Below are 26,971 nucleotides of genomic sequence, written 5' to 3'. Positions count from 1 at the left end.
TGTTTTTTGGTTTCTTTTTTCCCCCAAATTTCCATTTGTTTAATGTTTGATTAGTTTCTTTCATTTCAAAAAACAAATCAAACATTAAAAATACAAACCCAAAACTGAACAAAAAAAGAATACAGGGCCTCCCAACCCCATCACCCATCCCTCCCATGCAGAAAAATGCCAGACCAGGATGCCCCAATCCCACCTTACCCAGTTCGACGGGCATACATTGGTGAGGCCTAGGGGTAGGCTGAGAACATGGTAGGTTACTACGACTTCAGCCTAAGATCTATGAAAGGCAGAGGCTTGGAAACCTGGTCCTGACACCCAGGCCTAAGCACACAGCTGGGATGTAAACTAGATCCCGGGACCTCAGCCAAAACCTGGGCACAGGCCTGATGCTGGGGCCTGACCCGAAGTGCGGGTCCCAATGCCTGAACCTCAGCCTAGACCAGAGCCTGGGGACAGGCCCGACACTGGAGCCCAGTTTGGAGACCGAGTCCTGATTCCTGGGCCTCAGGCTAGGCCTAATGCTGGTGTCCAGCCCAGATGCCAGGTCCCAATGCCTGGGTCTTGGCCTAGGCCGAAGCCCAGGCCCAGTCCAGATACGAGGTCCAAACGCATGGTCCTCAGCATAGGCTAGGGCCTGGGCCCAAGCCCAATACAGTAGCCCAGCCTGGAGGCTGGGTCCCAATGCCAGGGCTTCAGCCCGGACCCAGGCCCGATCCCAGGGCCTGGCCTAGAGGCCAGATCCCAATGACTGGGCTTCACCTAGGGTCGGTCCATGTCTGGAGCCCAGGCTTTGGAGGTCCTCTTCTTAAGTCTTCTGTCTTGTTTCTTCTATACGACATCCTCAGCAAAATGGCACCCTCCACTGGGGAGGATTCCTAAAAGTTAATGAACTACAGCGTGACCTTAGCGGACTGTGTCATTAGAAGAAAGAAAACAGAAGACCTAAGAAGAGGACTTCCAAGGTCGTACCCCTGGGCCCAGGCCTGACCCTAGGCCGAGGCCCAGGCATCGGGTTCCAGCCTCCAGGTCAGGCCCCCAACATCAGGACTGGGCCCAGATTCTGGACTAGGCTGAGGTGACAGTATCCAGCCTCTGGGGCAGGCCTCAGGGTCAGGCCTCAGTCTGAGCCATGGCCCTGGTGTCGAGACCCGGCCACCAGGCCAGGTTGCGGCAACATGCCTGGGTCCAGGCTCTGGCCCCGGTATCAGGCCTGGGCCCCGGTATCAGGCCTGGGCCCCGGTATCAGGCCTGGGCCAAGGCCCAGGTGTTGAGACTCAGCCTCTGGGATTGGCCCTGGCTTTGGCTCCAGGCTAGACCAAGGCAGTAGTACTAGGCATCTTGACTGGGCTCCAGAGTCAGGCATGGGCCTGGGCTGAGGTACAGGAGCTGGGTCCCAGCTTCTGGACCGGGCTTGGGCGATGGCCAGGCCTTGGTGTGGGCCTGGGTCCAGGCTCCGTCCTAGGCCGAGGCATATGCATCAGGACCCAGCCTTTGGGCTGGGCCCCAATGTCAGGCCTGATCCTGGGCCTCAGCCTTGGGCATAGGTTCAGGCTCCTGCCTAAGCCTAGGTCCAGTGTTGGGATCCAGCCTCCAGGCATGGCCTTGGCATTGGGCCTGGGCCTGGACTCCAGCCTAAGCTGAGGCCCAGGAATCAGAACCTGGCAGCCTGGGCCTAGGCTCAAGTGTCTGAATGGGTCCAGACCAGGCCTGGGTCTGGGCTCTGGCCTAGGCCAAGGACCAGGCATTAGGCCTGAACCTGGGCTTTGGCCCAGGCATCGGGATCTGGTCTCTGGGCGTGTTCCCGGTGTGGGGCCTGGACCCAGGCTCTGGTCTAGGCTGAGTCCCTTGTGTTGAGAGCTAGTAGGGCCGGACTTCGGATTCCAGACAAATTATAGCTACACAATGCCATGTTCCACATTAGGAGTCATCATTCAGGAAAAGGATAACCCATTGATAACTCATTGAAATCTTCTGCTCAGTGTGCAGCAGCAGCAAATCCCCCCACCTCCCAAAAAAACCCAAAACCAAATAGAATGCTAGGCATTATTAGGAAAGGGATGAAGAATAAAACATAGAATATCATAATTCCTCTGAATTGCTCAATGGTATGACCTTATCTGGTCCCCACATCTCAAAAAAGACATAGCAGAATTAGAAAAGGTACAGAGAAGAGCAACTAAAATAGTAAAGGGGAATGGCTATGAAGAGAAATGGCTAAAGAGGTAAGGACTCGTCAACTTGGAGAAGAGACCACTGAGGGGGGATATAATAGAGGAGAGGTCTATAAACTAATGAGTGGAGTAGAACAAGTAACCATGAATGGTTGTTTACTCTTTCAAAAAGTATAAAGACTAGGGGAGACACAGGGGTACATTTTAAAAAACAGCGCGCGCGTGTACTTTTGTTCACGCACCAGGCGTAGCCGCGCGTATCTTATAAAATCCAGGGTCGGCGCGCGCAAGGGGGTGCACATTTGTGCAACTTGCGCGCACCGAGTCCTGCGCGCGCTGCCCATTCTCTCCGAGGCCGCTCTGAAATCGGCGCGGCCTCGGAGGGAACTTTCCTTTCACTCCCCGCACCTTCCCCTCCCTTCTCCTACCTAACCCACCCCCCCGGCCCTATCTAAAACCCCCCTACCTTTATCGCACAAGTTACGCCTGCTCAAAGCAGGCATAACTTGCACGCGCCGAAGGCCCGCTGCTGCACCATCACCCGACCCAGGGGCTGATCCGGAGGCCTCTGTCACGCCCCCAGGAACGCCCACGGGCCGGCACCACGCCCCCCGGAACGCCCCGAACATCACGCCGCCCCCCCCAACACACCCCCCTAGCAAAGCCCCAGGGCTTACGCACGTCCCGGGGCTTGCGCGCGCCGCCGAGCCTATGCAAAATAGACTCGGCGCGCAGGGGGGTTTTTTTTAAGGGTTACGCGCTTAATTTAAACCATTATTAAGGTGGATTTGCAGAAATCCACTTCTTACCCCTGGGATAAGCAGCATAGAATCTATAAAACTTTTGGGATCCTGCCAGGTACATGTGACCTAGGTTGGCCATTGTTGGAAACAAGATACTGGGTTCGATGGATCTTTGGTCTGACCCAGTATGGCAATCTTATGTTCAAAACATGAAATCAGAGCTACAAATTTCAAAAAGTGCCAGGGGTTAAAAAGAACAAAGATCAATTTTAGATCTTTCATTAGGCATACGAAAGAACAAATCATTTTTTATGAGACCTTTTCTTTATGTAAACTTAGTTGGAAAGAAGAATTACCAGTATCGACTCGCTTGCTACTGTTCTTGCTAAACTGTCCCATTTTCACTTTCATCCTCAAAAAATCCTTAGCCATGATGCATTTCAGTGGTAGATAAAAACATTAACCCCTTATTCTATTCCCCCCCCCCCCCTTTCTCCGAATTCTCCTGTATGACTCTAACAGCTGTGGTATGACTACATGGAGCTTCCAAGAAGGAAGTGGGATAACGTGCATGGAGCAGTGGCTGTGCCCTAACAGCAATGGCAAGACTGAATGGGGCTTCCAAGAAGGCATTGGGGCTATCTGCATGGAGCGACCATAGCTAAAACCCAAACTTAAATGAGCATGGGAATACTGGATGTTTTGGACGATGGTTTTGCTAGTTTTGGTAGGTGTCTGAATTATTAGAAAGCTTGGCAATAATGCATGGTAGAGGACGTGGGTGCTGCATTTCGTGCTGGTCTTGTAAGCATTGCAGAGGAAGATGACAAGGCCTGAAATGACCTACCAGTGGAGATGATAGAGGCCGGTGCTTTAACAGATTGTAGGCATGCTTGGAACTGAGATGAAGGGCGGTGGTAAGAAAGGGGTTGAAAGTTCAGGCAAAATGCATTATTATTGTCATTTGCATAGCACTACCAAACATAGACAATGTTTTACAGAGACACATGAGAGGCAGTCCCTGCTCCTTGGAGCTTACAATCTAGTCAGGACAGACAAACAAGATAGACAGGCAAAAAAGAAACAAGAGGCTCTGAGGTAACATAATGAAGGCCACAGTTGGGAAGAACTAAACCAGGTGGGTTCTAGGTGGGATTAAAGAGAAAGGGGTAACTTAAATTGAATAAAGCTGGAAGGAATGAGACCTCTTAGAAGTCTAGATAGGGTTGGTGGGACTCTAGAAGTCCTTCCCAAAAGGTCCATCCAAAACTGTCACCTGGAGGGATCCGCGTTTTAAGTTAGCTTAACGCACACTTCTGCAACTTTAAACAATCCACTAGAAAACATGTATATGTTTGTTTGTTTATTTATTTATTTGCCAGGGTGTACTGTCCGCTTTATTGCCAGAAAAATGTTCACCATCTTAAAAATACATAATAATATACTATAACAACATACATAAAATACATTAAAGCAATCCATAAATTACTCACTGAACGTGGGAGCTGGGAAGCTGGTGTTGCGTTGTGTGTGGAAAATGGCAACTGGGCAGACTGGATGGCCCAATTTGTTTCTTTTCTTTTTTTTCATTTACTATGTTCCCATGCAAAAACAAAAAGGAAAGTAATGCTGTGTCAAAGCAAGCTACTGACAGGAAAGAAGAGAAATAAGGAAGGGGGAGGGGGAGGAAAGTGATGAAACAACAAAAAGCAGAAGGAAAAGAACAGAGTGGAACCTGCTGGTGAACCTGTGTCACTGCTCAATAAGACACTACAGAGGCAGGAACAGACGCCAAGATCAGCAGCAGTTTCCTGGCATCATTAGAGAAAGTAGAAAGTTTTCTGAATGTATGGCTCGGGAGACAAGATAACTACTTTAGGAGGGGCTGCTCCACCGAGGATGCTCTTCAGTGGCTTAAACCTACAGCAAATGCAAGAGAGACTGGCTCCTGGATACCCCTCTGCAGCAGCAGAGAACTGAAGAGAGAGACTTCCATCCTACTGCAATCTCAGCACAGCTAGGTAACAACGTCCCCATCTCGCACCCTTCTTTTGCACTCTGTGCTTCCACTGCAATCTCAGCACAGCTAGGTAACAACGTCCCCATCTCGCACCCTGCTTTTGCACTCTGTGCTTCCACTGCAATCTCAGCACAGCTAGGTAACAACTTCCCCATCTCGCACCCTTCTTTTGCACTCTGTGCTTCCACTGCAATCTCAGCACAGCTAGGTAACAACGTCCCCATCTCGCACCCTTCTTTTGCACTCTGTGCTTCCACTGCAATCTCAGCACAGCTAGGTAACAACGTCCCCATCTCGCACCCTTCTTTTGCACTCTGTGCTTCCACTGCAATCTCAGCACAGCCAGGTAAACGTCCCCATCTCGCACCCTTCTTTTGCACTCTGTGCTTCCACTGCAATCTCAGCACAGCTAAGTTACAACGTCCCCATGTCGCACCCTTCTTTTGCACTCTGTGCTTCCACTGCAATCTCAGCACAGCTAGGTAACAACGTCCCCATCTCGCAGCCTTCTTTTGCACTCTGTGCTTCCACTGCAATCTCAGCACAGCTAGGTAACAACGTCCCCATCTCGCAGCCTTCTTTTGCACTCTGTGCTTCCACTGCAATCTCAGCACAGCTAGGTAACAACGTCCCCATCTCGCACCCTTCTTTTGCACTCTGTGCTTCCAGTGCAATCTCAGCACAGCTAGGTAACAACGTCCCCATCTCACACCCTTCTTTTGCACTCTGTGCTTGCTAAGACCCCTTTCAGTGCCCTTTGCTATTCTAGGGAACAGAATGAAGTCCATCCTTTTGTTTTGCTTTTTTTTACAGAACCCTTGGGATTAGGCTGTGTGTTCCCGTACCTTTGGGTTTCTCGAGAACATGTCAACATGCACACACACAATCCTGAACTCATTTTGGTTATTCTGAGTTTGGCTTTCACTAAATGACTTGCAAATCATTACCAGTGTCACAGCCTCGAGCTAAATAACTGCACATTACAGAAAGAGGCAATCTTTCTCGGCTCTCCTTAACAATTGGTGATTATGAATTTTTTGGTGTTATCTTTATATTTTATTGGCTTGGCAGTTTCCTCTTGCTCGTTTGGGCTTCCAGCTCAGTCAGAACTAGCTTCTCTTGGCCTATGGCACCATGAGTCTTCATTCACAGCTACCTAGGCTTTTCCCCTATTTTATATCTCCCCTTTTCAGCTCGGCCTGCTACATTGGAGACAGTCCTTGGCCAGGGATCAGGGACTTCCTCTGGAATCCAGCTAATGTGGACCCTAAGTCTAGCCACTAAGTGGCACTATAGTGATGACTGAGACTCTCTAGTACTCAGGTCCAGAGTGACTAGGTGTGCACACTGTGCATCTGCATGGGGCGGCAGCAGGAGGAGAGGCTGCGGGGCCGCCAGGAGAGCTTAACCTGCAGCAGGCAAAAATGAGGAAAGACCACGAAGAAGAGAGGCAGGTCGCTGGCAGAGCTCAATGCACCGGCAGCCAAAAATGAGGAAAGGCCATGGCAGTGTTCCCTCTTTGCTGAGCGCGTGCACGCATAGCTTCCCACCCCCCATCGCAAGAAGGCCAGCAGGGCCGAAGCAAAGACAAACTCGCGGGGCCTTGGTAGAGCTCATCCCACTGCGTTCTGAAGAGGAGGCCAGATGGGGCTGTGTGGAGCTCATCCCACTGTGGCTTAAAAAAAGAGGAGGCCTTGTGTCTGTGTGCATGTGTGTTTGTGCCAGAGCTTGTGTGCATGTATATGTGTGTCTGTGTGAAAACTTGCATGTCTGTGTGAGAATAAGTGTGCATGTCTTTGAGTATCTGGTGAGAGCCTGTGTGTCTGTCAGAGCTTGTATGCATGTGTGCGTATGTGTGTTTGTGTCTGTTAGAGCCTGTGTGTGTGCATGAGTGTGTGTGCCTGTGAGAGCGTATGTGTCACATATAGGCTTAAACAGTAAGGTATATGCACACATAATGTGTCTGTGAGGGAAAGAGAGCTTGTGTATGTGAGAGAGAGAGGGAGTGTGTGTGAGAGCATAGGCATGTATATGAGAGGAGTGTGTGAGAGCATGAATATGTTATTGTTTGAGTGTGTGTGATAAGATAAAGTTTGTGTGGCCCTACCTTCCCCAAGCCATGGCAATCTCAGGGTGACTGGAAATCAAAACATCCCATGTATTCAGAGCAGGAGATTTTTTAAATCCTTATTAGTTTAAATTATTGGGTGTAATTTTATTTTTCTGCTGTTTTGAAATATTTTATTGTTTTTTTGGGAACTATAATATTTTTAATTATTAGATGTTTTTTATTCATTGAATGTTTTGAAATATTTTATTGGTGTTTGGTGTTATGATAAAGTGTGTTTTGTGGATCCTTGGGTGCTGTGGAGATGACCACGCCCACAGGGAGGAGCCCCGTGAGGAGCCACAGCACTGAGTTAGACTCGTACAAACAAAACACAGGATAGTTCTTTATTGTACAGCTTGAAGATCTCCACCAGAGGTGGCAGTAGTGAGGCAGTCTGTGGTTGTATTCTCAGGGACCTCGGCAGAGGGAGCCCTTCTCTCCTTGATGACGTGAGGAGGTTCCGCAGCAGGTCTCCCCAGCGAGGAGATACTGTGGATGAGATAGACTGAGAGTTAGAGCTTCCTGCGGCAGAGTAGCGTAGACAGGAATGGATTCAAGTCCTTGCTAACTCAACGAGCTAGCAAATCTGTGGAGGTAATATACCTGGATGGCGTGAAGTCAGCATGAGGGAACGCCCTCGAGGTTCGCGCCAAGGGTGGTACAACGACGTGGGTTGCGCGCGCACCCTAGTAGGTACCTGGGAGGAGCAATGGCGGGAGGATGCACCATAGCCGTTCTGGGGACGCCAGAGAGGTCGGCTTGTCGACGCTGCAGTAGCCATCTTTCCCAGGTAAGCGGGAGGAGCCGTGAATAAGGTGATGCAAACGGGGCGAAGCCTTCGAGGACCGACAGAAGCAACATTTTGGAAATTTTGGATGTTCTATTTGTTAATTGGTTTGAAATATGTATTCTTTTTATGAATATGATTTTACTATTATGATTGTTTATATTTTTATTTGTTTTATGAAGAATTGTAATGTTTCTGTTTTTCCAATGTTGCTCTGTATATAGAGGCTGGCTTGTTATGGGTTCCAGTTCATTTTTTCTCAGCATGTTTCTATTTATACTTTATGGTCACTTTATTCTTTATTTGGTCTGTGTTATGCATGTGACACCGAGGTGAGGTATTCTGCTACCATGTAATTTATCTGTAGGTATCTATAGCAATCTGATTTGTTTTGTTTTCCTAATAGGAGGTGCATTGCTGTTCTAGGGCCTGGTGTAATATGTGCAGTGTTGCCGTTTCATTAATAAGGTTGTTACTGTTTAAGTGCTGGCAGTTACGGTTGTTTTGGTAGGTGAGGTTTAATATTTTGTAATGGTATTTCCTTTTATTCATGGCTTTCTGAGGGACAAGCCCACACCCAACACGTATTACAAAAAGATTAGTTCCAAGTTTGCAGGATTTTCTGGTTGGCACCACAGTAGTGCATGTAAATATAATATGCACATTGTAAGTAATATTTTTGTCTAGGAAGACTGCACTTTTGAATATTCTTTTTTTCATGTAAATGTTATAAATGCATAATTTGTGTGTATGTGTCTATAGAGGGTAGGGAAGTATATGAGCATACAAGGCTGTAAGTTTTGTCTAGGGTTTCTAATTACTCTTCCCTTGACCATGGGTTCTATTTGGTGGGGAGAATCAGTTTTTAAAAATTTAGATCGCTGGAGGGAGCTGTGCTTTTTTTGATGGGCCCAAGACAAGAGACTGAATGGAAGGGGAGGAGCAGTACAGTAATTGTTTGTACAGGGCAGCAAAAAGGCTAGCGCCAGCCCTGCCACTACTAAACACCTGACCTCCACCCCATTGGCAGTGCAGTGAAGGAACAGTTTGGAGTTCAAAATCCTTAACAGTTCCCAAGGTCAGAGAGAGCAGGAATTAGGCTCGTGCCAGCTAAGAAATGTGGGCCCCTATGTAAGGTTCTGATGTGATACTTAATAAGAGAAATCATTTTCTAAATTTCCCAAATAATTGTTATTTATTTAAGAAGGATTTACGAGCTTTTTTGTTAGCAAATTCTTCAATTACAATTGAAATTTTTATTTATACATGTTAGAAATAGATATATTTAGCTTTTTTTTTTAATTTTGCCCAACAAAAGTAGGCCCCTTGAACACCTGTAGGCCCTAGCCAAATGCCCATGCTGGCACCCCCTCTCTCCTGGAGTGACAGTTCCTCCCTCCCTTCTTCCCTTCCCACCAACCCACTGCATGGAAACAGAGATTTTCCTTCACCAAAGCAACAGATAAAGCAGACTTCAAGTGATCAAGATTTGAAGGAATTTTGGAAAGTGCATTTTCTTTCACAAAACATAACTTTCCTACGATGAATTACAGCTGGGAACGCTTCTGAGGAAATACCTTCATATGTAACCCAGAGTACAGCAGGCTCAGGATGAGAGAGCAGTGCCCCAGAACAACTGTGCTTCTTGGCAGCAAGCCAGGGTCCTTTCTGCTTATGGCCATAGTAAAATGATTCAAAGCAGCAGTGCACACAGGAATCAATGGACAGCTTGCGATGGCACAGTTACATGGCTGGTTAGGTTGAAAGAAGTCCAGATATCCATGAAGTCCAACTTTTTCTGATTGCTGAACAGGACTTCTCAAACCTGGCCTGAAGACCCCCCACAGCCAATCGGATTTTCAGGAGATCTACATGCATTTGCATTCACTTGCACACACTGGAAACCCAGTAAAACATTCTGGGTTTCTAATGTATGCAAATGTATCTCATGCATATTCACTGTGGATATCCTGTAAACCCAGCTGACTGAGCACAGCCTCTATATTGCCACGCAGGCTGAGGCTTGGTTGCCTTCCAGTTCCACTTACTGGTTGCCTGCAGCCAATCAGTTGAGCCCGAGTAAGTTATCCAACCTGCCTCCTGTGGACAGTGGTGGTGGGGGGGGGGAGGGGGAGTTGAAAATTGCTCTCCTTCCAGGCCATCTTCCATATGCACTCTTGCCTGTAGCCAATCACAGTGGCATACCTAAAGTATTTAGGTATGCCACTGTGCTAAAGTATTTAGCACACCCCGCAATTCACTTCTCTGTACCTCCTCCCCCCCCCCCCCATTCATTTCTATGTCCCTCCTCCCCTGCCCAGTGATCTCCGGGTTCCCTATCCCTCACACAGACTCTCTCTCTCTTGCACACACTTTCTCACACCCCTGCACACAGGCTCCCTCCATTTCTCTCTCTCATACATGCACATCCCTTCACACAGCTCCCTCTCTCTCACACAAACATGCACCCTCACTCCCATACACACACACAGACATATTCTAACACACATAGACACAAACACACTCTCTCTCACTTCCTACCCTGCTCCCCATCAAAAGCTCAGCAGCAGTTTCCTCCTTCCTCCTTCAAGAGTCGAGGACTCTTCATTTTTCTCGAGGTGGCACGGGTGCTGGTGCGGCTCTACGTCTTGCACCTGCAGTGGGGAGGGGAGGGGGCGGCGCTGTTGCTCTTCCTCCTGCTTCGGGCTGCGACTGCATGACCTTTCCTTCTTCCCACCCGCGCGGACCCATCACTTCCTCTTCTGGGCCACTTCCTCTTCTGGGCCGCGGGGGGGGGGGAGGGGGGCAATAAGAAGAAAAGGCTATGTAGTTGCCCGCTGCAGACGGCCGCCCAGTGCTCCCACTGCTTGCGGCCCGGAGGCCTCCCTCTTCTTCTAGTGCAAGCAGGATGGGCTCCACTCGTGGCCATCAACCTCCCGGCTGTCATCCGGGGTGGACTGCACCCCAGCACCACCCCCCCCCCCCCCTTAATATGCCACTGGCCAATCAGTTGAGTTCTCACTCCTGTGGCTTGCCTGTAGTTTGTGGGGAATGAGACTTGTTGCTTGAATATGGTGTCAGAGTCTCTTGCTGCCAAGTATGGAGGAAAGGAGGGAGGAAACCAGTATTGCCTGTATCATAAGAAGGAGGGGGAATGGATGCAGTGGAATAGATACTGGGGAAAGAGTGGAGAGAGAGAAGCAGGGATCACTTGCTAGTGAAAGGGATAAAAAGGCTGGTGCAGATGGGGTAGAGAGGGAGAAAAATGGAGGGTTAGTGGAGGTAAGATGTAAGAAATATGGAGGGATGGGAAATGAGACATTATAGGGATGAGGAATGATGTGAAGATGGGGAAACAAAAGAAGGGGGAGGGGATGGGAGACAAAGAAAAGGATTGGAATAGGAGGAAAATGGAGTGGAGGGAAAGAAGAGTGATCTGAAAGATATGAGAAAGCTACTGAGGAGTGGAAAGAAAAGAAATGGCAGTGAAAGGAAGAGATGGTAGCTGAGAAAAAAAAGATGGAAGTAAGAAGAAGAATAGAGAAGAAAGATGAAGCTCAGGCCCCGGGTGGTGGCAGTGGTAGGTGGCAGTGATGTGGTAGAAAGAGCACACGGGAGAGGGGGTAAGAACTGCACGAGTGGAGATCCTCCACTCACAGACACACACAAAAACACACGAGCAAAGTTATTTGTACAACAATAGTCCATATCTCCTTCACCCCTCCCCGCCCCTTCAAAGAATGTGAAGGGACATCTCTGCCTTCTCTTCCTCACTATCATGCTGGTCAGCCCTGGATGAAGCTGTGATCTGTGTAGGATGGCCAATTTTCACAAAAAAAAAATAAAAAATCCTACTACCACCCCTTCCCTTTCTCTCCCCATCCACCTTCATATTCGACACTCCCCCTCCCTCCATCTACTTGGCCCCCACGACATGGGCCAATCCCACTAGCGGCATCAGCAGCTGCACTGACTTATTAAGCGGAGGGAGGAAGGTAGGAGACAGAACCTCGCCTCTCTCTACAGTGCCACAGCCCCAGCATCAGCCTCTCCAAGGTACACTCCCAAAGTAAGGGGAAAGTGCAGGACCACATGGCAGGTCATAGTTCCTGCGTTCAGGCACCTGCCTAGTATACATTTGTGGAACTGAGCATATCTTTTAGCAATGGAGGAGCCCCGGGGGCCTGGGGGAAGGGAGGAAATGCGCCCTCACTTGTAAAATCCTGACAGGAGGAATCGGTCGGGACGAGGTTTGGCACCATCAGCCGGGGAGCGGGGGGAGGGTAGAAGCAGAAGGGGGATCATCAACATGCCCGGGGTAGCCAGAAACATTTTACTGGCCCTGTGTCCTGTTAGAGGTGTAGGCACAATGCACATCAAAGCTTATATTAAAAAAAAAAACAAAACAAAAAAACCATAAAGCCTATAACACAAAAATAAACAAAATCATGGCGAAAAGTAGCACTTGGTGTGGGTGTCTATTTGTCTGCAAAACAGTTATGAAGACAAGGTCAATAAAAGCACGGACTCTTTTTGGATTTGTGTGTCTGTCAGGACCTATTGGTTTGCTGTCACTGCTGCTGCTGATCTTTGCTGTCCCCTAGTGTTGCAGTGGGCCTGCTAAGCGAATTCGGTTTCTTTATGACATGGAGTCAATTGGTAGGTCATCTTACAAACTGCTGTGTTTTCCAAAAAGTACAGGTAGATTTATTATCCCTTTAAGAGGCCCAAAGCAGAGGGCAAGGGCTGAGACCCAGAGTAAAAATAAGTAAAAAGTGAGTCCAGGGGCTTTCTTGAGTTGTTCGGTGCGCTACAGCTTATGTCTGGCACCAGCTCTGCTAAGCAATGGGTCTAAGAAGAAAAATTCTTGGAAATCTTTTTTATTAGCTTTGAATAGCAGAAGTCATAGTATGTGCAATGCCTACTCAGATAAGAGAAAGCCAACATGATAAAGCAAAATATTGTGAAACTTGTCAGACGTAAAAGAACTAGTACTACTTTGGTTGTACATATAATCAGATCATTTTCCAGCCCCGGACTTCCTTCATATATATTTGTGTATTCTCTGTGCCGAGGTAACCTTAAGAATATAAAAAGTTGCTATACTGGGTCCATCAAGACCAGCATCATGTTTCCATCATTGGCCAATCCAGGTTACAATCATCTAGCAAGTACCCAAACACTAAATAAATCCCATGGTACTGAAGCTAGTAATAGAAGTGGCTATTCCCTATGTCAGCTTGATTAATAGCAGTTTATGGACTTCACCTCCAGGAACTTACCCAAACCTTTTTTAAACCCAGCTACACTAACTGCCCTAACCACATCCTCCGGCAATGAATTCCAGAGCTTAATTGGCGTTGAGTGAAAAAGAATTTTCTCGGATTTGTTTTAAATGTACTATTTGCTAACTTCATGGAGTGGCCCCCTAGTCCTCCTATTATCTGAAACAGTAAATAACCAATTCACATTTACCCATTCTAATCCTCTCATGATTTTATAGACCTCTACATACCCCCCCCCCTCAGCCATCTCTTCTCCAAGCTGAACAGCCTTAACCCCTTTAGCCTTTCCTCATAGGAGAGCAGTTCTATTCTCTTTATCATTTTGGTCGCCCTACTCTGTACCTTCTCTAGTGCAACTATATCTTTTTTGAGATGCAGCAAGCAGTATTGCACACAGTACTCAAGGTGGGGTCTCACCATGGAGCAATACAGAGGCATTATGACATCCTCCATTTTATTTTCCATTCCCTTCCTAATAATTCCTAACATTCCGTTTGCTTGTTTGACCACCACAGCACAATGTGCCCATGATTTCAATGTATTATCCACTATGATGCCTAGATCTCATTCATGGGTTGTAACTCTTAGGTTAGAACCTAACATTCAGGCCAAAACTGTAAAGTTGGCGGGAGAGCGGGCGAGCGCCCGCTCTCCCGGCGTGCGCACAGGCCACTCTCCTGTGCGCGTGATTCACTAAAAAAATATTCAAATTAGGGCCCGCGGTAAAAAGAGGCACTAGGGACACTAGTGTGTCCCTAGCGCCTCTTTTTTGACAGGAGCAGCGGCTGTCAACGAGTTTGACAGCCGACGCTCAATTTTGCCTGCGTCGGTTCTCAAATCTGCTGACAAAACTGAGCGTCCGGTTTTCAACCCGCGAGCCGCGGGCCCATTTTAAATTTTTAAATTTTTAATTATTTTTTATTTTGGGACCTCCGACTTAATATCGCCATGATATTAAGTCGGAGGGTGTACAGAAAAGCCATCTCTTGGAGATGACTGAGGGGGGGGGGGGGGGTATGGTGGAGGTCTATAAAATCAGCAAAGGTTATTTTTCCCTATATGCATCACCTTGCACTTATCCACATTAAATGTCATCCGCCATTTGGACGCCCAATCTTCCAGGCACGCAAAGTGTTCATGCAATTTATCACAATATGCATGCAATTTAACTACTTTGAATAATTTTGAGTCATCTGCAAATTTGATCACCTCACTTGTTGTATACCTTTCCAGATCATTTATAAATATATTAAAAAGCACCATTTTAAATATAGATCCCTGAAGCACTCTACTGTTTACCTTTTTCCACTAAGAAAATTAACCATTTAATCCTACTCTGTTTCCTGTCTTTTAACCAGTTTGCAATCCACTAAAGCAGTGGTTCTCAACCTTTTTTTGTCCAGGACACACCTGACAGTTCTCACATGCGTGATACACTGAACATGTGACCATCATGGGGCTAAATGTAAACATACACTCTGCATCCACAGGAATCCTCTCAACCCCCAGCAATGAGTGCAGAGCAGATCCAGGGCATTACCCTGTACAACTTGCCATACAAAAAAGATATTCTGGTTCTGATGACATCCCAGTAAAAGCAAAACAAACTCCCTTTACTACCAGGCACAATAGCCTTCCTTATGAAAAGACAGTAATTTACCACTAATGCATATCCTATTGAGAAAACACAACAAATAAGATTGATACAAATGCCTACATGCTAGTAAAATACCTCACCTCGGTCACACACCCAGAACTGACCTTCACCAAGTACAGAAAAACCAAAAATTATAAATATGGAGACAGAAACTGGAATGGAAAACAAAAAAAGCCACTCTGCATGCAGTGCGAACCTGGAGAAATGGAAAGAGAAATACAGCACCTAACAGACTCTCAGGATTTGCAATAATGCACATAAACTAACCCACACAAAGTTACATCTGTTTTATGGAACACACTCAAACAGTAACAACCCTATCTAAGAAATACAACTAATAAACCAAGTCCTAAACACTAAATCATTTCCTATTGGGAAAACAGAATAAGCCAAGCTGCTATAGAGCCCCACACAGAAATAATTGTAAAGCTATACTAAAAATGTTACAAACAGCTGCTGAACAGAATATCATCCAACAATTAAAAACTCATGAAAATTATTAAAACATGTCCAAATATCAATAAAATATTTCAAAACAGCAGACATTGCATAATACCCAATAAATAAAATGGCAGTCAATCAAGAAAAATAAGTTTAAAAGCCACCTTTACTTACGCTCTCCAGCAACTCTCCTACTCCTTTCTCTTCCAGGCCAATAGCACTCACCAGAAGCAGCAAGGGCTGCTGAAGCTCTGTCCTCACAGTCCTCTTCCTTAGTGCCCACAACCAGTCACTCACACACACACACCCAATTAGACCCCACGACCTGTCTCGGTCTCTTTCACACCAGTCATCTTCCTGACCAGTCTCTGTCTCACATACGCACACTAGTCATCTTCCTGACCAGTCTCTCTCTCTCACACAGAAACACATCACCTCCCTGACCAGTCTCTCTCTCAATCACACTCATGCTCTCTTATATACAAGCTTTCAATCACACACAAATGCTCTTGCACCCATTCACACTAGCTCTCACCCAGGCACCGATTCACACCCACACACACAAGCTCTCACCCATTCACACCCACAGACACAAGCTCTCACCCATGCATCCATTCACACCCACAGACACAAGCTCTCACTTAGGCACCCATTCACACCCACAGACTCAAGCTCTCACCCATGCATCCATTCACTCCCACAGACACAAGCTCTCACTTAGGCACCCATTCACACCCACAGACACAAGTTCTCACTTAGGCACCCATTCACACTTACAGACACAAGCTCTCACCCATGCATCTATTCACACCCACAGACACAAGCTCTCACTTAGGCACCCATTCACACCCACAAACACAAGCTCTCACCCATGCACCCATTCACACCCACAGACACAAGCTCTCACCCAGGCACTCATTCACACACAGACACACAAGCTTTCACTTAGGCACCCATTCACACCCACAAACACAAACTCTTACCCAGGCACCCATTCACATCCTCAGACACAAGCTCTCACCCAGGCACTCATTCACACACAGACACACAAGCTCTCACCCAGGCACTCATTCACACCCACACACACAAACTCTCACCAAAATTGTCTTCTTCCTTCACTGCAGGGATGGGCTCCAGTTCTGCCATGGCTTTACTCCAGCGGGCCTTCTTTTTTTGCCGCCACGGGAATGGGCTCCCGTGGTGGCCTCGGTCAGGATCGGATTTCCTCTTCGCCACCATGGGGATGGCCTCCCGTAGCGGCCTTGCTTGGTCAGGGTTGGGTTTCCTCTTCGATGCCACGGGGATGGGCTCCCGTGGTGACCTCGCTTGGTCAGGGTCGGGTTTTCCTCTTCACCGCCACGGGGATGGGCTCCCGTGGCAGCCTGCTTTGTCGGGGTTCGACACTGCCATTCCTCCCACCCCCATCTCTGGGCTATGCAATGCCTGCCTCACCGGCCAATCAAAGGCTTCCTCCCTTCTTCCTACTCCCACTGGCAGGTAGAAGGGAGGAGGCTTCCGATTGGAGTGCGCGGGGGCAGGCAGAATGAAGGAGGCTTCCCATTGGGCAGTGGGAGTAGGAAGAAACGAGGCTTCCAATTGGCCCGCTGGGGCTGGAAAAAAGGAGAAGGAACGTACAATGGGGCAGTGGGGTACTGGGAGACGCGACACACCTGCTGGTGTATGGCGACACACTGGTTGAGAAGCGCTGCCTTAGAGGGAACAATGGAGCAGCATGCACACAAACTTTCTTACATACACTCACTTGCATCATCACTGTCATACTCGTTCTCTCATATATATACACTCATTCTCATAAATATACACACATTCACTCTCATGCCTCTCATTCACTTCCCAGACTCTCACGCACACGCACACTCACTCAATACTCCTCCTCTTCCACATACACACACTCATCTCAGTAACTGCAAACCTTTCACTGCCAAACACTTTGAGAAGAAACAGAAACACATGTAAAAAGAAAAAGACACCTAGAACTTTGCCATACCATACCAAACAGCAGCAGCCTTATCTATGACATGACAGCAGACCAAATTTTATACCATGCCCTAGAACACTAATATACCACTTACTGATTCAAAGCCCCACTGAAAAACTACATACCCGTAGACACAATGCACCTCAGTCACACAATCAGAACACAGATAGATCCTTACCCAATACAGAATAATGGACTGCAAATTAGAAACAGAAACAGGCAAACAAAAATAAAATGGAAAGCCCAAGAAACCAGACTCTGAATAGTGGAATACTGCAGAAAGAACAAAATACAAATATGTAATGCACATTTCCAAAGATAATATATGGCAATCACTAAAAATTCAAAATACATTTTTTATCTGTGTTGTCTGATCTTATTTCTCTGATCGGTTGGTCCCAGGCTTTTTTTTCCCATGTTCCCTTTCTCAGTCTTTTTCCAATTCCTTTTACAGGATTTCTTTTTTTTTTCTGTTTCCTCTCTCTCTCTACCTTTCTTCCCTTCCTCCCTCAAACACACACTCAGGCACTCATTCTCATATGCTGTCTCTCTAGCAAATACCTTCTTAAACACATGCAGGCTCCCACACTCACATCTGAGGTTTACACGCAGCTCTCAATTTCACATGCTATCTCTTTCTCATACATACACACTGGTTCTCTCACATGCTGTCTCACACACACACACACACACACAGATTCTCACTCTCACATGCTCTCTCACACAAACGCACATTCTGTTTCCCTCACACTCACACATGCACTCACTCTCACTGGCTCCCTCGCAACATACACACACACACCCAGGCAAGCTCCCATTCATTCTCTCACACATATACTCAGGCAAGCTCCCACAGACCCCCAGGCAGGCTCCCATTCATTCTCACACTGCTTCCTCCACCCCCTTGCAGGCTTCTATTCATTTTCACACCCATACTCAGACCCCCAGGCAGGAACCCATTCATTCTCACACACACACACACACACACACACACACACAAAGTTCCCCAGGCAGGTATCCATTCATTTCTCACGCACACACACACACAGTCTCCCAGGCAGGCACCCATTCATTCTCACACACAGACAGATTGACAGGCCCCCCAGGCAGGCACCCATTCTCACACATATACAGACCCCCAGGCAGGCACCCATTCATTCACACACACACACCCCCAGGCAAGCTCCCATTCACACACATGCACTTTCTTAAGGAAGGCCCCCTCTTTCTTTTGCCGGGAGCCTCTCTGACTACGTTGCATGGCTGTTGGGGAGGAGCCAGTCACTGCTACTGGCTCTGGAGCCTGTTCTGCCACCTTCTCTGTGCAGGCCCTGCAAGCCTTCATGCTGATCTCGTGCATCGGGAGATCAGTATAGAGAAAGTGCTACTCTCGTGAGTTTTTAATTCTGCGGGGCACCCAGAGTTTCGGGAATCTCGTCTGTACTTCGGCCGTGGTGGGATGAGCACCAAGGCGCCGACGGTCTTACTGTGTGAGGGTAGAAAAGTTGTGTGCAGCCTCCAGAAAAGTTACGTGTGGCCGCGAGCACACACAAGCAGCTTAGAGGGAACATTGCCGGCAGCCCACGGGTCCTTTGTTGTTTTGGCAGGCAGGGGGGAGGCGGCCGCTGGAGGAGTTTGGGGGGGGGGGGGGCAGTTTTTTTCCGCTTCCAAAGTTTGCCGCCTGAAGCGGCTGCCTCACCCTGCCTCATTATAGAACCACCCCCCGATGTAAGGATGTGAAAGAGATGATGCCAATGACACTTTACATCAACCTGCAGCTGTGAAGCTTGATGTCAGGACTGGCTTCAATCTGGAAACGTGGCCCCCTCCTTGCTTTGAACTGTATATGGAAGAGCTTCAGGAATGCGGATCACAAGACCAGCAAGGAACGGCTGCTGTAACAGGCAAACAAAGGCTCGGATAGCTGCATAGCTTGCTCCTCCAGTATGGTACAGGTGGACCAGGAACGATAGGTTCTTCACAACTCTCGTTTTAGTTGCTCTCTGAAGGGATTTCTTCTTGTCATCCGTCTGCTGTATAGTTAGGCAGGAGAAAGGTAGACTGTATACTGTTCTTTTATGGCAACTAGGCCTACCTAATGAATGGAAACACCAAACTCTTGCATTGATTTATTGTCACATGTGTCACTCGGGGGACATTGATTGAGCTTTGTACAGCTTTACTAATACCCTGACACATGCAGCACAGTAAGATCGCTGGCGGGTTCAGGGGGAGACGGACAGTTGGGAGCAAGGTGCTGTGTGGTTTTTCTCTTCTATTACCTCTTGAGCATGCATCTGCTTTCCCAGCCATCACCACTTATAATTGCATGTGCTTCGGATTTCTACCATCTCTGTGGTGGATCTTCGGCCCCTAACTGTGGTCCCATATCCCTGGACTGCTGACCCATGCTCTCCTTTTTGACCACTTCACTACCACACTAAATCTTGTTCCCTCTAATTACTCCCATGACCTAAAGCATAGAAAAAAAACCCTATCTGGTGTTATTCTTCACATTTCCCTCCGATGCCTTATCGGGTTTCCCTAGCCCCCTTTCCTCAGAAGTTCTATCTTTTTTTTCACTCTCCCCCTCATGATTACCAGCAACACATGCAGTAGGGTTTGGTATGGTAGCTTGAAAAGCATGTAGACCACACGCTCAGATTAGCTGAAGCTGTGCTGCTGACATGTGCTAACTTCCTTCAGAGATGCTGAGTAAGGTGAAAGTTGTCCCTTGGTATCTATGATCTGTGCTTGGTATCTATGATCTGTGCTATAACCACACTCCTGTTCTGGGCCCAGCTACGCAGAATGGCCTGGCTGTGGGCAGGGAAGTCCTAGTTCAGCCAACCGTTGTCCATCTCCTGGACCAGATGATTCCTTGGGGGAAAGTATGCGTAATCTTGGCCTTGGGTATTGATACCTATGCAAGATTGTTGGGTGGTCTGTTCTGAGATCAGATCGACCCTGCCCTGGTACCCTTTGGATTGTAGGTCGGTAAAGGAATCCTGTTTCTACAAGAGATTGCACTTGTGGTATCCCTGCTTTCTGTCCCCTGGTGGATGTCTTCCCCAGGAAGTTGGCTTTCAGTTTCGGCTTTTCCTGTCATGCTGAGAGGTCTGCCCTGAGGGAGGGAGGGCGCTAAACTCCCTACTGCAATCAGCAGTGAGTTGTTGGTTGTTAAATACAGCCTCCCGGCTTTTTCTTATCCTAGCAGCCCTAGGGTCTGCCTCATTGTGTTTTTCACTCCTTCCAACTTCTGGTCAGAATGTCGGGGAGGAGGGGAGAAAAGCTAGGGCATTCATGGTATATCTTAGTGTATACCTGCAGGAATTGGTACACTACCTTTTCCCTGTCTTTTGCCAGTTTCTGGCCAATACTGCCTTTAGCTTTTCATACTTCACTGGGTTGACCAAAGTGCCTTCCTGCTCATCAGCGCTATCATGTGAACTGGATGGATAGGCCTATCCTTGACAGGGTTAGTATCGGTGAGCTTCAGTCATAGCTTAACTCCTTACTCGGGAGTTTTTGAGCTATGCATCCTCTCACACTCTTGATGTCTGTCCTGGGTGGTCAGATCTGTCTGGTACGATGGCAAGTGAGGTCAGCCACAGACTTATCCATTGTTACTGCTTCTTCTCCCAAGTGTTGTTTGGGTTTTTCTGCCCATTGTGCTTATTGGCCAATCATTGGGTGCGCTTCTGCAAAGGCATTCTATCCTTCAGATGTTAGTGGCCCACAGTTTCTTTCTGGAGGGCTTTCTGACTCTACTGGGGTTTTTTTTTGGGTGTCTTGTGACAGCAAAGGAAACTGTGTGGTTTTCGTCCAAGAATTCTCCTCTTAGTTAATTCTGTAGGCCTTTTCCTGTATTCAGAAGGAACTAGCCCTACCTTGTGGTCAGGGTTCACTGATGCAAACCCTGGCTGTAATAGTCCCGTGAGGTAAAGTATGCTTCTCGTTGAGCTTGGCATCACTCCCCTGCCATTAGGGTATTTGTGTCTGTCTGTTCTAAGGTTTTCTTATGTAGAATGCAACTCTTGTCCCGCCTAAACTTGTTTTTGGGTCAGCTGCCTCAAGGCAAATCGAAAAAAAGGTGATGCTTTCAGCACTGTGGAGTTCCTCATTTTATCCTGCTCTGGCAGCCTTTAGCTGGGGATTCACCCATGTGTGAGGACTATCATCGTGCTTGTCCTCAGAGAAAGCAGAGTTGCTTATCTGTAACAGGTGTTCTCCAAGGACAGCAGGATGTTAGTCCTCAGGAAACCCATCCATCTCCCCAGGAGTTGGTTTCTCCATGTATGAGCTACATCATGGATTGAGGAACTCTGCCTAGGGGACAGGGTGATAATTACATCTGCACATGCTCAGTAGGGCATGTTTGAAAGCTCTAGAATTCTTTGAGATCAAAGTTCCTTGCCGGGCTCCATCTGATGATGTCCCCTATGTGTGAGGACTAACATCCTGCTGTTCTCGGAGAACACTTGTTACAGGTAAGCAACTCTGCTTTCTGTGTCCACAGACCTACAGCCCTCTAACTATGAGGGCAGAGCATACAACTCACCATACAAAAAATTTGGTGTCATCTAAGTAACAGAAACACAAATTCCCTTCACTACCAAGCACATTGTAAAATAATAGAAAATCTTTCAAATAAAAAAGAAAAACACTCCTCAGCATATATGTAGCAAACATGCCACTAACTTACAAGACTCCAACAACAGCAACCCTATGAAAAGGCAGAACAGCAAATATTATACTGGGCCCTATAATACCAATACTCCTCCTGTTGGGAAAACATAATACATTTTATGAATGTTTTCAATTGTAAACCACACAGCAGTGTTAAGTGGTCTAGAAATGTTTTAAATAAATAAACAAAACTGCTAAAAATCTTTACACACTAGCAGAATCCCTTAGTTTGATCTCACTTGCAGAAAACAGAAAAACCTTCACCCAATACAAAATAATTCACCACAAACTACAAATGTGCAGGAAAAAAACTGAAATGGAAACCCCAAGAAGCCAAACAAAATTGAAAAAAATAGAAACAAAAAAACATTTCCTCCTACACTTAAGCCAGCCCCCGTTGTCATTCTTGCAGAGTGAGGGGTCTTTTGTTTCATAAAGCCCACCTCCACCACTCACAAGAACAACAGGCTTGGTGACCCAACATAACATCTTCTGCCCATCCCTTGTGGTATTATCTTCCCCCAGCCCAGCATCAGCAGCTTTGCCTAGCACCATTATCCCCTGACTTCTCTTTTCCCTATGCACAGCCTCCAGCCCTGACTCCCTCCCACAGCCGGTGAACCTCAACCCCCCCCCCCCCCCCCCCCCCCCGCTGCCCCCAGCCATGGACCTCTCCCCAGCCAGACTGTAGCCTCAGCCTCTCTCACCCTCCAGCTATGGATCCCTCCAGTTTGACTCCAGTCTCAGACTGCCCCCAACCTCCAGCTCTGGACCCTGCCCTCCAGCCTGACTCCAGCTTCGTACCTGACTTTACCCTCAGACCCCCTAACCCCACCCCTTACACTCCGACTCCAGCTTTAGACTCCCCTACCCTCCCATCATGGAGCTCCCCTGAGCCTGACTCCAGCTTTGGACCCATCCCCCCCCCCCCCCAGGCAGATTTCAGCTTCAGACCCTTCCAAGCCAGTCCCTTACTTTTCCATTGTTTCTCCTACACTGCTCAGGCACTTCAGGGAGTGCTGCTACGAGAAGCAACAGAGAAGTCTCTGCACATCTCTTGCTGATCTCATGAGATATGCAGATCAGCGCGGGTGCCAGTACTCTTGCGCTGCTCTGCATATTTTGCTATATGAGCATGAGATTGCACCACCGGAGGTTCATGGCAGCGGAAACGTTGATGGGGCCAGGGTCCAGATGGCCCATTCTGTTCTGACATCTCTGCCAGCTATAAATACCTGGATGTGTTTTAGAAGTCTGTAACTGCTGGTGTGCTGGCAAAGGGGGGCATTAATTTCAATTAATAGAAGCCTTGATGACTGTAACTACTGCTGACAAGTTTCAAACGTGTTAATTCAAGCCCTTTTTGTGTCTGTTACCATATGTCCAATATATGTGCCCATATTTTTCTGTGTAATTACATAACAAACTGCTGATGCAGAGGGCATTTTCAGCATACTCAGAAAGACAAGGACTTTTCATAAGAAAATATAAAAAGGATGGTTGCACTGTATTTCAATTTTAAAAAAAGGTGACATTTCACACTTAAACGTTTTTGTAACATATGTCTTGATAAACGATAGATTTTTGTATTTGGTAAATGTTGTATTTTGTATATAGTTTAAACACTGTTTAATCACAGTGTGAATGGTTTTCAATAAAAAAAATTGATTTTTTTGCATAATCAGATGTGAATCTATATGCAAAAATATGCAAATTTGCCACATAATTGCCATAAAACTTTGAAAAATCTGCCACAGGAAACTGAGGGCTCGGATTATATCCTTCTGCTTTCAAGAAGCTGTTTCATGCTGTCCGAATTTGATGCTTGTTTCAGTTCTTCTTTTAATGCCAATGTCACTTCTTCTTGCTTTTTGTGGCCTCTTTTGCAGAAACATCTGGCTTTGGTGGAAGAAACAGAAATCCAGCCTGCAACCCTCCGCCCTCCCCTCCCTTTGTTTGAAATACCCAATTATCTGCATCTGAGCTAAGGCCGTGCCAGAAAAGGACATGAAAAGTAACAAACTTCTCTATCCTTTCAAAGCCATTGTGAGCATGCTGCTGTTTGCTACCATTGTTTGGAATTTAAAATTATTTGTCACTCAGTACGTTGCAGTTGATGACAAACGTCCTGCTCAAACCTCACTGTTGATCTTAGTCTGGGATTGGCCCTTTCAAAAGAATCCGAAGTTCCCTGGCAGTGTATGCTATGACTTATATGGGATTGAGAACTGCCAGCTGACTACCAATCACAGCATGTTTGCCCAGGCTGATGTGGTAGTGTTCCATCAACGAGAACTTCGAGACAACTTGTTTGCTTTTCCACGGGAAACAAGACCCCTTGGACAGAAATGGGTGTGGGCCTGTCTAGAGTCCCCTTCCAACGCTGAGGGTCTGGAGAAAGGGGAAAACATTTTTAACTGGGTGCTGAGCTACAGGCAGGACTCGGACATCTTTGTGCCCTATGGGAAGCTTGTACCCCACTCCCCTTCTACCTCCTTTGCCATCCCAAACAAAACAGGCCTGGTATCCTGGGTCATAAGCAACTACAATTCAAAGCAAGAGAGAGTTGTTTTTTACCAAAAGCTATCCCAGCATCTCGCGGTGGATGTCTACGGGAAGGCAGCTAAGAAAATACTGAACCCCAAAAGTCTCTTGCCCACGATCTCCAAATACAAGTTCTACCTGGCCTTTGAAAACTCCATCCATAGGGACTACATCACAGAAAAGATGTGGAAGAATGCTTTTGAGGCCGGTGCAGTTCCAGTAGTGTTGGGTCCTCCAAGAGCCAATTATGAGAAGTTTGTTCCTCCCAATTCTTTCATTCATGTTGAAGACTTTGGATCGCCAGAGCAGCTGGCAAGATTTCTAAGGACCATGAACTCCAGTCGATACGAAGAGTTCTTCCAGTGGAGAGAGAAATATGTTGTGAGGTTATTTCAAGATTGGAGGGAGAGGTTTTGTACCATCTGTACCACATACCATAGTCTACCTCAAGAAAAGATGTATCATGATTTACAAGGGTGGTTCAAGGACTGAGGCCTGCAGCTATGTGTAAAAGAGATCTTATTCCATTTCTGACTTACTTAAATAGGGCCTACCCTGCATTTTTTATGAGAATGTAAACTGTAGAAGCAGTTATCCGTCTAAATGGCAAAATGACAAAATTCATCGCCGTATGTGACTAAATTCTAGCCGCATAAATCGGGGGTGGGTAGGCGGCATTTCGGCAAGGAACAGAGTTAGCCGCTTAACTTATGTGGCTAACTTTGGTCGTGCCATAGGGCTGCCCTAAAGTTAGTTGCATAAACATATGTTTATCCGGATAACTAGCCAAGTTGCTCAGCAGCTGAATAGTGGCCTCACAGATACCATTATCTATAATTACTGCCACTGCAACTCTGCTGTGTCAGATAGAGTCAAAATGGTGGGGTGAGGGAATTAATTAAAAACCTGATCCCTGAAAAACTAAGTCAAAGCAAAAATAGAGACCGAGGATGAAACAATAGTATAGCCAAAGAAATCTCTTATTTTTAAAAATTTGGCCTGACAGTTTTGTCCTGCTCCTTTGGGCTTTCAGCTCAATTGAATTGGCTTCTGTTGGGCTATGGTGCCATGAGCCTTTTTTCCATCTTCAGTTTATGACCCCCTCTCCTCACTTAGTCCAGCCATCACAGAAACAGACCTTTGCCATGGGCTAACAACTGAAACAGAAACAGGGCCCATCTAGACTGCCCATCCACTTCAACTGCTCAGCTGTACAGCTCCTACCACTCCCTCAGAGATCCCCTGTGTTTGTCTCGTGCTTTCTTGAATTCAGTTACTGTCTTTGTCCCCACCACCTCCACTGGGAGTATGTTCCATGCATCCACCACCCTTTTCTGTAAGCAAATACTTCCTTAGATTATTCCTCAGTCTGTCCTCTTTCATTCTCATCCCATGACCCTTCGTTCTAGAACCTCCTTTTTTTGAAAGAGGTCCACCTCTTGTGCATTGATACCTCAGAAGTATTTAAATATCTCTATCATCCCGGCTTTCCTCTAGGGTATACATGTTTAGATCTTTAAGTGTATCCCCATAAGCTTTACAACGAAGACCACTGATCATTTTAGTAGCTGCCCTCTAGACTGACTCCATCCTTCCTGTTTATATCTTTTTTGAAGGTGCGGTCTCCAGAATTGTACACAGTATTCCAAGTGAGGTCTTATACGTGGACTGTTAATGCTGCCTCTTCAGTATACCCAACCCTGGCTCCAGCCAGTGCAAGAAAGGAGAATCCTGGTCCAGCAATTGAACCTAAGGTCTCAACATGGCAATGTACAGCACTGTCACTGAACCACAGAGCTCACCCAAAGAAATGTCTTTTAATATAGATCAATCCATTTAAAATTCATCACCTGGGGAAAAGAGGGCCCATCATTCTCAGGCAACAGAATGTTTGTGCAGCAGGCAGATTTTAGCTAGAATTTGTTAGGCTTGGCTAAAGCAACATGGTTGCCATGTTAGTCATTGCATGGAAAAAAATAAATAATTTTAAAAAAGTAAGGTGAAACCTTTCTATTGGACTAACTTAATACATTAAGGGAGCAATTTTCAGTAGCCCACACTGTGTGAAAAGTCTGTGAGTTCAAACCCATTTGCATACGTATGCATGGCTTGAGTGGGAGATGAAATAGCCTGCATGCGTATGTAGCCCCTATCCTGCCAGATAACAGGGCTTAGGGGCTCTGAGGCATGCTGGGGCCCTGCTCTGACCCATGCTTTCGGGTTTGTTTCCCAGCAGGGTTGAAGGTAAAGTCTTTTAAGACCTTTGTGCTTCCTGTGGAGATTTTCTGCTTCTTATAGACACACACTGCAGTACTACATAATGTAGCTATTCAAAAATAAATGATTTTAATGAATATTTGATTGCAGATGAAAAGTCACAAAGGGATTCACTTTGGGATATTGACATAGTCAATGATACATCTGTCCTTCCTGGCAGTAAGTACTCTTCCAGGGACAGTACAAGGGTGTTAGGCACACACACAATTAAAAAGTTATGCATTTATAATAACACATTTTACATGAAA

General features: G+C 46.8%; 1 protein-coding gene across 1 annotated transcript; it reads left to right on the top strand.

Moving 5' to 3' along the window:
* Nucleotides 1-4,695: 4,695 nt before the first annotated feature.
* Nucleotides 4,696-26,444, top strand: FUT7 (fucosyltransferase 7). Its single transcript, XM_029614673.1, has 3 exons — nt 4,696-4,935; nt 23,792-24,827; nt 26,063-26,444. Exons 2-3 carry the CDS (start codon nt 23,910-23,912, stop codon nt 26,270-26,272), a joined length of 1,128 nt encoding a protein of 375 aa, XP_029470533.1. The 5' UTR covers nt 4,696-4,935; nt 23,792-23,909; the 3' UTR covers nt 26,273-26,444.
* Nucleotides 26,445-26,971: the final 527 nt, after the last annotated feature.

The sequence above is a fragment of the Rhinatrema bivittatum genome, chromosome 8 (assembly GCF_901001135.1).
Source record: "Rhinatrema bivittatum chromosome 8, aRhiBiv1.1, whole genome shotgun sequence".
NCBI classification, from domain to species: domain Eukaryota; kingdom Metazoa; phylum Chordata; class Amphibia; order Gymnophiona; family Rhinatrematidae; genus Rhinatrema; species Rhinatrema bivittatum.
This window is presented reverse-complemented; position numbering and strand designations above follow the sequence as displayed.